This window comes from Nicotiana sylvestris, chromosome 6 (genome assembly GCF_000393655.2).
Source record: "Nicotiana sylvestris chromosome 6, ASM39365v2, whole genome shotgun sequence".
Classification (NCBI taxonomy): Eukaryota; Viridiplantae; Streptophyta; class Magnoliopsida; order Solanales; family Solanaceae; genus Nicotiana; species Nicotiana sylvestris.
The window spans coordinates 191971071-191982790 of record NC_091062.1 but is presented as its reverse complement, the minus strand read 5'-3'; the positions used below and the strand labels follow the sequence as shown (position 1 = coordinate 191982790).

Sequence of the window (11720 nt, the reverse complement as noted above, 5' to 3'; positions counted from 1 at the left end):
AAGAAACATTAAATTTGTATAACAATCCCGAAATGAACGATGAAACGGGCTGGATATTTGTGTAAAGATTCCGATTGGTTCTCATTGTTAGTACGCTCATAGGGCAATGGCAATGACCCGCCATACAAATTATATTCCTTTCTTATATTAAGAGGAAAAGCTAAAATCTTGCTAAAGTATGGTAATATATAGCCAGCAGAATTTCCTGATGTTGACTGATTCTCACTCATTCATGTTCATACAAGATTGATGATTCCAAGATTTGCCTGTTACTCTTAAATTTAGCTACATAGTATATATCATAAACTGCAGTAAATTAACAGCTTTATTTATGCATAGCCCTTCCCCACAGACCCCGCGCATAGCGGGAGGCATTTATTTATGTATAGGCTGCCAAACAGATAGTGCATACATGATTCTTCCTTTCCAACCTTGCAACATCCAGTTACTATCTTCATCCACTAGAAAATCCCTGTGATAAAACATTCTCACCTTGGCCTTGACTTCCTTGACAATGTCTTGATTCAACGGAAGTTGCCTGAACCCCGCTATCTGATTCCTCACTGACCATTGCTTGTAACTCTCCGGCCTCTCAACTCTCTCCGTCCCTTCACAGGCTATAACGTTCATTATATCTCTTCCGAATACTTCCTGCTCGAATATCATCCTACCTTCATCTTCTCGTGTCATTGTAGCTTCGAACATGTCAAACTGAGACGAGAAATGAAATAAAGCCTCTCGAAATCTTGTAGTGAAGAAAGATGCATTGTACATAGCGTTCACGATCCCATGAACGAACCAATGTGGATTTATTTCCTTGATCAATCTCAGAACAGCATTTCTCGGGTTGTTGTTGCCATTAGTTAGTACTGTTTCATCGGGTACATTCTTTAGCCTGTACAAACAATTGACAACCACAGTTTCATCTTGCTCAATATTCAGATGTTCTAGTTTAATATCATCCCATTTCTTTGCTATTGCTTTATATTCAAATGGAACACCGAATCTCTTGCAATAATTCTCCAATCGACGTCCTGTCTCCTCGACTCTTTCAGCTGGTCGAAAACCTGGTTGAGGGAAATCAATTCCTGTGATCTTAAGCTTTGGTGGTCCACCTGGCCTAAGGGAGATTCCATGTATTATACAAGGCCATTGAAATCCATATAGTATCCCGAAATCTATTATGTGAACCTTTGGAGCTTCACTTGTTAATTTCGCGATAGACTTGTTAGCAAATATGTTTGACATTCTCTTGAATGGACAAGCTGTGATGTATACCTGATATGCTTTTAAGAAATCTGCAGCTGATAATATTGATTTTTTTGGAGTAGTAATTGTGTCTACACCACCACCACCAGCAAACCGAGCTTCGAGGGCATTGGCAAAACAATAGGCCAATCTAGCAGTAGGATCACCAAAGGGAGACGAGTGTTGCCTGATTTTGCTAAGAACCTCTACAAAAGTTTTGCTGTTATAGCTAGCTGCTGCTTCCGCGCATCGTGTTAGGAGACTGGTAAGGTCTACTACTTCATTAGTCTTTACACCCTTTTTGGTTCCACGCGGCCTTCCTCTTTTAGACTGCTTTATATGACGGCTTTTTTGCTTGTCCCATGCTGCATTTTCTGATGATGATCTTGATCCGTCATCACACGAATCCTCGACGTAAAAGGCAGGATTCATATCTGGACAAAGAACTGCCTTATCGTAGTACTCCTCATGAGTTTTCTCTTCTGTTTCCTCTGCACCATTACTCGCAAACTGCTTGCTGTTAGGACCATTTGATGATTCGCCACAGTCCTCTCGATTGTGCTTCTTTTTCCCCTCTGACTTTGATGTTCCCCCTTGATTGTTCGTATTTGTGGAGTTTACACCATAATAAATATTCCTATGATCATCATTAGCAGCAGCAACAACTTGACAATTATTGTTCAAAGGAGTGTTTCCACGTATTCCAGTATTTGAACAATCGAAATCAGAAATCAAGTCGGACTGATCAAGAAAGTGATTGAAGTTGTCGTCTTGCAGACAATGAGTAGTACTAATAAAACCATGATTAACTGGAAAATCAGTACTAGAACAGTGCTCGACGATTGTTGGATCGTCGTTGTTGTTGTCAGTGAGGGCATCATAAAAAGATTTCTCAGCAGCCTGAAGAGCAATACAATCTTGAAACATGCAAGGTCTACTTTCTAAATCATCTTCTTCTTCTAGAAGCATCTGTTGTATATACTTAAACACTCCATCAAAGTAGTCGCTTTCGACTACTGTTTGATCACAACCACCACCACCACCACCACCCTCAACAACAACCTCGTCATTATTAGATGATGTTCCGTTACTCGATGAAAAGAACACAACATCATGAATATCAGTACTGCTAAATTCATTGCCAAGATTAGTACTGGCCATAGCGAAACGATGACAACATTCAAGTCCATCTGTTGATCTATGATCAACGGATGGAAAATAGGTATTAGTATTCATTATAGAAAAGACCCTTTTTTATGAGCTAATATGGGAGAATGAATTAGATCGATCGAGAGCGAAGATAGATATAAACATGAAATGGACGAAAACGTACAAAGTTGGAGTTAGACATGGGAAATGGTAGAGAGATCTAGATCAGAATGAAGAAAAACTACAACTTAAGCTATTGTCTATATGTACACAAGCTAGCTGGGGAGTATCTTAGAAAACTGAGAAATTTTGGAAACACAGAAAATTAACAGGAGTGGAAATGAGAAGGAAATGACAGAAAGTGATAGAGAAACCGACTATAGTAAAATACTATTTATAGAATAATAGAAGAGATGGGATAATGATATATATATAGTTTTGGTGATATACATTATATTTGAGGGGACAAAAAGGGCTGGGAAGTAGGGTCGGTGGGCAAAATATTGTAAATCTCGAGGTCAATAATTTTTGGCACTCGATCTGGTTCCTCAACATGTGACACTGTCACTATTTTGAAAACAGCTAATGTTATCTAAATCCGAATGCAAACATTCTACAATGCTGCACCATTTGTCGGCTGTAACATGCAACTAATTAACTTGCAGCTAGGGATGGCAATGGGGTGGTTCTGGTGCGAGGCGGGACGGGTTAAAATGTGCGGGTTAAGATTAATGGCGAAGTCATATGATTATAAGGGTGATCATTTACATTATATACATAGGTAAAATATTGTTATATTTTAGAAGTATATAATACATATTGAACACTCTTTATCGGAAGTTCTTTTTATTTTTTTAAAATTTGAACACCCTAGGAAAAATTTCTAGTTTCGCCACTAATTAAAATAACACCTGACATCTGCCATTCCTATTTCGGCTGGCGGTCAAGATCAAGGTGTCAAACGGTCGTATTTGGTTGATGTTGGGCAGGTCTAAATGCAGTGATTCAATAAAGGGCGGAGTCATTATTCCGTTCAATGGTTACTTGAGCTGAGATGAAATGTTAAATAATAGGTCAAACTCCAATCCCTTCAACTCTAACATATCAAACAAGTTTTCTTATGAGTTAATTTGGAAGAGTATTCGATTGAACCCTCGCGAACTATGCAGTTCAGTCCGTGGTCGCCATTTTCTTTAATTTTTGGAGGTAGAGGGGTCAGATTGTTTAACAAAAAGATATGAGAAACCCAAAGTAAATAGCAACCAAAAGCAAATGACTAAAGGGATTAAAGTTGATTAGACTTTACTACATGATATAGGAACAGTAAAAAGACCCAAGAATCAAATTATTAGTAAATAATATTTTCGGAATAGAAAAGTAAAATAAAAAGTTTAGTAAAGTATAACACAAGTTTACTCACTTTTGTGACTCTATAATGTTATAAACCCCACAAATAAATTTGTGAGCTTTGTTGGAGCAAAGCACATAATACGTCCCATTTGCTTGGGCAACCATATGACTAGAGTGGGCGTTCAGACATTTCGAATTGGATATGAGATTTTCGATTTTCGAATTGAAAAAATGATAATCCAAATTTAATTCAAATAAGTTAGGATTGAATCGGATTTTTTAAGTTTTATTTCGGATTAATCGGTTTGGATATTATGAATTTTCAGTTTTGATCGTATAAATTGAGATGTTTCTACTTTTATGAAGATCCAAATGAAGTACTCATGTTAAATTACCTGAAAAGTTCATTATTCTTGCCGCAATCATACAGTATTCAAGTAATGAAATTATTATTTAAAAAAAATACAAACATAAACATTAATACGATCGATATGAAATAGAAGTAAAATCATCTCGGAATAGAAAGTATTCTAACAGTAACTTAGTAATTAATATTGAATATATGAGATAATATCTAATGGGTATAGTATTGAACTTATTACTATTGACATATGGATAATGGACTAAATATAAAATATAAAAATTTCGGTCATTTAGATATCCAAAAATCCGAAGTACCAAAACCAATATCCAATCTGAAAATTCAAGAATTTTAATTATGCCCACCCCCACAAATGAAGCAAACCGTAATTCTTCAACTCTTTTTAGCTAATAAATTCTATTTTAGCGGGAAAAAAACAAGAAATAAAATTAATATTTGAATAAAGTGCTCTTTTTTCACGATAGCGAAAACAACCACAATAATATACCTAACTAGGTTAAATTTTTATCATGTCGTTTAAATACAAGACAAGAAGAAAATAAAGACAAATCGGATAGATATTATTACAGAGGCCACGTCAAATGGAGAATTAGGTGAAATGAGGCTGTGACGTTGCGAACACGGACCCTCCGATTCAACCTACTTCACCTGCCTACTTTTCCCGGGCCGAATTCATAATTTAAATTTGGGATTTTTACCTATCTATACTATATATCAAATCTTATTACCAAAAATGTTCATAATTTGTTATTTACCCGTGTAGTTCACACTTTTACTACAAATTATATACCAATCCAAAAATAGGTAGATTTTGCCATAAAAAAGCCCTAAAATGAAGGCACCAGATCTGCGTGTGATTCTGTCAACATCAAATTCGAATTGCTGCGTAATTCTCTCCTTCCTCAATGGAAAGATCTCTCTTCTCTCACTCAACTACAATTCTCAAAAAACGCAAGCTACTGAAGCTCCAGTAATCAAACGGAAAGGAGATTTCTATTCTTCATCTTCATCTTCATCTGTTCTTCCATATATTTTCCACCATTGATAGCCATTAAAAAGCTTGAAAGCTTTGAATTCAAATTTGAGTTTTCAAAAATCATTATTTGTTTGGATTGGGTGTTGTTGTAAATAATTCAGAATATGTTTAGGAGTTTATATCTCAATTTTGAGGGGTTTTGGTGAAGATTAGACTTGGTTTTGACTGAATTTTAGATTGAAACTCGAAGAAGAAGAAGAAGAAGAAGAAGAAGACGTATTTCCAGAAATTGTAGATAAATTGTAGTTAAATTGTAGAATTGTAGATATATTGTAGATAAATTGTAGATGAATTGTAGATTGGGAAGACTAAAACTTCTACAAATCTTCTACAATTATGTCGAAAATGCCAATTATGCTACAATTGAAATGAGAATTTGGATATTAAAATTCAATGTATCTATTTTGTAGATATCTTGTAGATAAATTGTAGATTATTTGTATTCTGATTGTAGATGCATTATTTTCTGTTTTCACAAATCCAAAACGACTAAAGCTTCTACAAAATCTTCTGCAAAAAACAGTCTACAATTTATCTACAATTTTTCTAATTTGACTACAATTTGACTACAAAATATCTACAAATTCTGGAAATATGTCTTCTTCTTCTTCTTCTTCTTCTTCTTCTTCTTCTTCTTCTTCTTCTTCTTCCAAAAAAAAAAAAAAGGTCAAAGAATTTCGAACTCTCTTGCCATTATTATTTCCAGTGGGAATTCAAGCGGTTGGATCAAAGAATTTAAAATTTTCTTGTGAATCTGAAAATATGATATTCTTCGACGGTGGTGGGTAGTTGGGGATGATCAACGAGAGGAAGCATAGGAGCATCGTGAGTTGTGTGTGTGTTGTGAACAGTTGAGATGAAAGGAAAGAGAAAGTGGGAAGATACAGTCCTATAATTATGCCTAATATAAATGAACCCTTAATTATATCCCTAATTTGAATTATAGTATAGAAATAGTAATTTGGTATGCTTAAATGTAATAAACACAAACCTTAAACATTGAGGGTAATAAGGTTTGATATATGGTATAGATAGGTAAAAATCCCTTTAAATTTTATCAGGTCCAGTTTGGAATTTTATCGCTGCTGCTGCCCATTTGATTTACTAGATTGGAGATTAAGTCCGTTTGGATCCAAGAATTTTTTCACTTTTTTAAAAAAAAATTATTTTTTTCGAAATCGATGTTTGGCCATAAAATTTCAATTTTCACTTGAAAAAAATTTATTTATTTGTGAAATTTTACAATTCTTATTTCCAAACGCCACTAAATATTTGTGCTAATTAAGTGATTTTTTTATGCATAGACAAAATTTGAGCTGAAATTACAGAGTTTGAACAAACCCATATCTATCTACTAATCTGTGCCCCCCTCCTCCCTACACTTTCCTCAATTTGAGGCTTTTATCAGAAATTTTGTGGTCCAGAAGTTCAGTGAAAAAGTCTATTTTCGTCCCCAAAAAAGTTGTAATTAATCTCATGTCCGTAGGTGAAATAACACAGGCTAACCTGTTTTTGGACGGCTAATCGAAAAAATAGCTAGCATTTACAAAGTCATGGAAAATAACCACTATTTTATGCGGTGAGAAAATCTGGACAAAACTACCTTTGCTAAAACACAAAAAATTTGGAGTTTGGAACTCGTAGGTGTAAACTTCCAACATATTATTTTAGAACTAGAGTACATTATAAAATTCCAACTCATTATGTCAAAATTTCATATGTAAAAAGTTCAAACTTCACCGTATTATACTAGATTTTTTTCTAAATTTCTAAGAATGTTATGTTCAAAATTTACAAATAGATAAAAAGTGACTAAATTTCAATTAATTTTTAAATTGCGACTATTTTTCAATTACTAATTATAAATCAGGCTATTTGATTTTTTTTCCCTTGTTAGTATGTGAAGATCCAAGTTCATTTTGGTTATTACGGTCTAATTTTCATTTTGATATACAAGGATCAAAAGTAGAACTCTTAGGTTGGTTGATTAGAAAGCCAAATTTACCATAGTGCATTAAAAAAGATATTTCAGTTGGGTCGATTTTACAATGAAACTAGTCCAACAAGACTATATATAACATAAAAAGAAGAATGTTCTCTGTCAAACTTCAACGTCTTTAATCAAATAAAAATATCCAACACTATCAAATTTCTTCAGAACCCCTTAATTAATAAGATCACAAAGTTCAGAAAGACCTTGGTTTCAACACAATGGTGGAATGCTTCAAAATGTGGAGACTGAACTGTCCACCTTTCTCTGTGGTGTCGAGCTTCGACTGGCCTGGAGGAGGCAACAGCTCAAAGTTCTGAACCAAACGTCCCAAAGTGATGCCAAGAATTGGCAATGCAAGTATAATTCCAGGGCAGCTCCTCCTACCAACGCCAAACGGAAGATATCTGAAGTCATTGCCATTGGCCTCAACATGCTTCTCCTCTTCAAAGAACCTCTCGGGTCTGAACTCTTCGGGTTTCTTCCAATGAGCCGGGTTGTTAGCTAACCACCAAGCGTTAACCAAGATTTTGCTCTCTGCTGGAATATCAAACCCGCCAAGCTTTGCGTCGTGAAGGTTCATGTGTGGGACTAATAGAGGAATTGCCATACGGAGACGAAGTGCCTCCTTGATCACAGCCTGAAGGTATGGAAGCTTGTGGGTGTCTGGTTCAGTCACTTGCACTCCTGGTCCAAGAACTGTGTCAATCTCGTCGCGCAGTTTCTTTTGGATGTGAGGGTGGTTGACTAGCTCGGCGATACCCCACTCAATTGACCATAATGTTGTTTCAATTGCTGCTCATAATATTAGGTAAGCATATTAGCTTAATCATCAAATTGCCAAGAAGCCTATGAAACAAGCATAAACTACAATATAAAGGTAGGATAAGAGACTCTTAAGTTTAAAGCACCAAAAGGGCGATGCAACGAAACTACATTGAGCCGAGGGTCTACCGGAAACAGTTTTTCTCCCTTTTTAAAGGTAGGGATAAGGTCTGTATACACATTACCCTCCCCAGACTCAACTTGTGTGAATATACTGGGTTTGTTATTGTTGATGCTGTTAATGTGAGCAACTAGCTATTCTACTTGGATGTCACCATAATTGCTTATTTTGCACAAAACAAGGATAATATGGACCTTTTTCTACATTACTCCTTTATCATGATCATAATTAGCATGAGTTGGTATAAGCCATTACTTATGGAAAGTTAGGTGCTTTACTATGTGCACCTACATATACTGCTCTACCTAAACACCATGAAAAAATTGGTAGGTAGTACCCTCAACAGGTCCATCGCATGTGCTATCAAACTATAAATCATTAGAAAGCCCATTTTGGTTATCAAAACAAACGTTCTTGAGACCCCATTTGGAAGTTCTCAAGTCCTACTTTTGAGGGGAAAAAACAGAGTATATTAGGACAGGGAAAAACATTCACTTATAAATTACACTTATTATGACTAGAGGATCGTTAAAGATCACGTGACATCCAATTAAAATTAAGTGCTGTCATTCGGAATGAACTCATAAGCATATAAACCAGGTACTCTTAAAAGTTATTTTCAACCTTTTAACTAGGAGATGCACATACTAGAAATGATACTAACCAAACTAGAAAATATTATATTCCGTGAATTTAAATTGGTTTTTTTGAAACATACCAGCAACATTGATGTTTTCAACAATGTAAAGAACGTTGTCCTCATTGATCTCTCCCTTCTGTTGAGCCTCAAGAATGTGATCAATCGCACATTTTAGGGCATTGCTGTCCGAGCTCTTGGTATTTGAAAGCTTCCTGAGCAAAGCAATAAAAATGTTACAAACTAAAACTCAAGATCCATTTCAATGAGTACTCAACCACAATCAATAGCTACCTAATAGTACCTCTGAGCACTTCAGTTAGTACTCAACCACACAGAGTTGGGAAATTCTCTCTTACCATATGGTAAAGAGAATCTAAATAGTTACTACCTCCCTTCTATATAATATGTCATTCATAGTTTTTGCAGACCCTTTAAAAAGACTTTTAATTGCCTTAATCATAAGAATATTTCGTTAATCTACCGTTATCTCTCTTTAAAAATCTCACTTAATTAACACTCCACTAATTGAAATAGTACGGGTAGATCTTGGAAAAAAAGGTAATAAATGAATCTCCTTCTCCTAAAACGTAAAATATTTGAAACAAACTTAGTTTGCCAGAACGACGCATATTTAGAACAGAGGAAATACTCCCTCCAAACCTTTTTATTTGTTGCTTAATCAAACACATTTGGTTCAAAAAACTTGTCGCTTTAGGAAAGCCCACAGACAATAATTTTTTTCCAAATTCATCCTTACTTCAAGATTTAGTATAAGCTTTAAGAAAGACATTTAACAGTATTATTCATAAGAATATTTGGCTAACTTACTGTTTATTTTTCTTTAAAATCTCACTTAAATAACACTTCGCTAATTAAAACAAGAAGAAAAGATCAAGAAAAAAGGTAATAGATGAATTCTTATTTTTTATAAAACATCAAATATTAGAAGCAATTCAGTTCGCCAAAACGACTAAAATAGTTAGACTAGAGGAACTACTCCCTCCAATCCTTTTTATTTTTTGTTGATTTAACCAAACAAATTTGGTCCAAAATACCTTTTAGATTTAGAAAATCATAAGACATTAATTAGTTTTCCCAAATTCATCCTTATGCCAGATTCAGTCAAATACCCTTCTTAGTTAATGCTATTGAATGATTTTCCTCCAAAACTTTAAAGGACAACTACAAAAAGTCAGAGGTAGTACTATTCTGGAAATCCAACTGCAGCAGAACTCAAAGCAATTAAGAATTTTCACTACAATCAAGAATGAAAGTGTGTGATTCCCTAAATCCTAAAGATCTTTAGCAGCAAACAGACATTTTTCATCAGATGTGTAAAACCAAATGATAAAGGGATTGTTACACAAACAGCAGGCCAGATTCACTGTTTAATTTTGTTAGCCGCTCTACATAGATAATACATCAAATATAGACAATTATACACATATTATGCATGAATTATACATACATACATATATATATATATATATATATATGTATATTCGCAGGCTATATTTAGTTGGGATCTTTACACAAATAGCCAGCTATATTCATTATTTACTTTTTCCAGCCACATATATATATTATGCATTGATGATACACGATTATACACATATTAAGCATGAATTATTCATATATTATACATCGGATGGCTATTTTTAGTTTAAGCGATTGAGTGAGCTGCTATTCGGGTTATTCTTTTTAGTTTAAGAAATTAGATTGGTGTCTATTTATTCCAAGGAGAATGTAAAGATTAGAACTTTAGATTGTAAAAATGAGTAAAATTGACAAATTAAGCAAAAAGGAGAAAAAGTGAACTTACTTTCTTTCATCAACAAAGTAATCTTTGAAAAGCTGCAGCCTCTTCTCCTTAACTTCTTTACAGATCTTCAAATAACCTCTCAAAAAAGGCCTCAAAATTGGAATAAAATCACCATAATTATACTCAAAACTTTGAGCCAATCTACTCCTTTCACCATTCAAAGCCTTAAGCTTAACAAACAAAGGATCATCTTCACTCTCAAATCTCCTATCAAACATAATCCTAAACATATTATTATACATCATTAATTGTAATCTCCTCCTTAATACAATCCCATTAGTAGCAGATTCAGGATTTTTTTTCACATCCTCAATTACACTTGCCACCTCAAACTCCCACCCCCCTCTATACTGTTGCACAACTTTATTAGTAAAAAATGGTACAGTCATAATTCTCCTCATTTTTCTCCAATGTTCACCATATACAGTAAAAACCATATCTTGACCTTTTCCAGTAAAAATATCAAACACAACATTTCTTGTTCTTGAACCAAATTCAACACCTTGTGTGTGTAAAACTTCTTTAGCTAATTCAGGAGATGACACAACAACTAAGTTACGTTGACCCATTCTTAACAAGAAAAGATCGCCAAATTTTTTGGCATAATCAGTAAGATTTCTGTGGTTTAAATCATCACCAACTTGAAGCCAATTACCAAAAACTGGTACTGGAATTGGTCCTGGAGGAAGCTTAAAACGCTTTGAACGAAGTTTAGAGACAATTAAAGCGATTAAAATGGCAAAGAAAAGACCAATTAAGGTCTTCTCTAGTAAGAGAAGATCCATTTTAGACGAGAGAAATGATTTTTTGGTGGGGAGAAATTGGTGTTTTGGTACGGTTGAGTGGTAAGTGTGAGGATTTATAGAGGGAAAAGAAAGAAATGAAGGTGGAGTTAGGTGGAGAGATAACGGCGTTAAGTTTAACGGCGAGTTGAAATGGTAGATGGGGTTAGGTGGAGAAAAATAGAGATGATGGGGTTTGGTGAGCTCGTGAAGAACTTACTCGAAGCACAGACTAATAATAAATCCCGACACATTTTTTTTATTACAGCTTGTTTGGACGGATGGTACACGTTGTTTTATAATGTATCGTATCATACTGTATTATATTATAATGTATCGTTTGATAAATACAATGTTTGAATAGATTGTGTTCTT

The 11720-nt window shown here is 34.5% G+C and overlaps 2 protein-coding genes across 2 annotated transcripts; both read right to left on the bottom strand.

The window, feature by feature from the left end:
* Positions 1-342: 342 nt before the first annotated feature.
* Positions 343-2701, bottom strand: LOC104244409 (scarecrow-like protein 30). Its single transcript, XM_009799819.2, has one exon. The coding sequence runs from the start codon at positions 2482-2484 to the stop codon at positions 376-378; it is 2109 nt and encodes a 702-aa protein (XP_009798121.1). The 5' UTR covers positions 2485-2701; the 3' UTR covers positions 343-375.
* Positions 2702-7148: 4447 nt separating this feature from the next.
* On the bottom strand, positions 7149-11410 carry LOC104244410 (trans-cinnamate 4-monooxygenase C4H2). Its single transcript, XM_009799820.2, has 3 exons — positions 10564-11410; positions 8820-8953; positions 7149-7950 (listed from the first exon to the last, which is right to left on the bottom strand). The coding sequence occupies exons 1-3, from the start codon at positions 11346-11348 to the stop codon at positions 7352-7354; spliced, it is 1518 nt and encodes a 505-aa protein (XP_009798122.1). The 5' UTR covers positions 11349-11410; the 3' UTR covers positions 7149-7351.
* Between the last annotated feature and the right edge of the window lie 310 nt (positions 11411-11720).

What these genes read in the sequence shown, in the direction of transcription:
- LOC104244409 (XM_009799819.2), bottom strand. Translation starts at nt 2,484, where the DNA reads ATGAATACTAATACCTATTTTCCATCCGTTGATCATAGATCAACAGAT.
- LOC104244410 (XM_009799820.2), bottom strand. Translation starts at nt 11,348, where the DNA reads ATGGATCTTCTCTTACTAGAGAAGACCTTAATTGGTCTTTTCTTTGCC. An exon ending in TACTTTGTTGATGAAAGAAA is followed by an intron (nt 8,954 to 10,563) that starts GTAAGTTCACTT and finishes TGCTTTGCTCAG; the next exon opens with GAAGCTTTCAAATACCAAGA. An exon ending in TGAAAACATCAATGTTGCTG is followed by an intron (nt 7,951 to 8,819) that starts GTATGTTTCAAA and finishes TATTATGAGCAG; the next exon opens with CAATTGAAACAACATTATGG.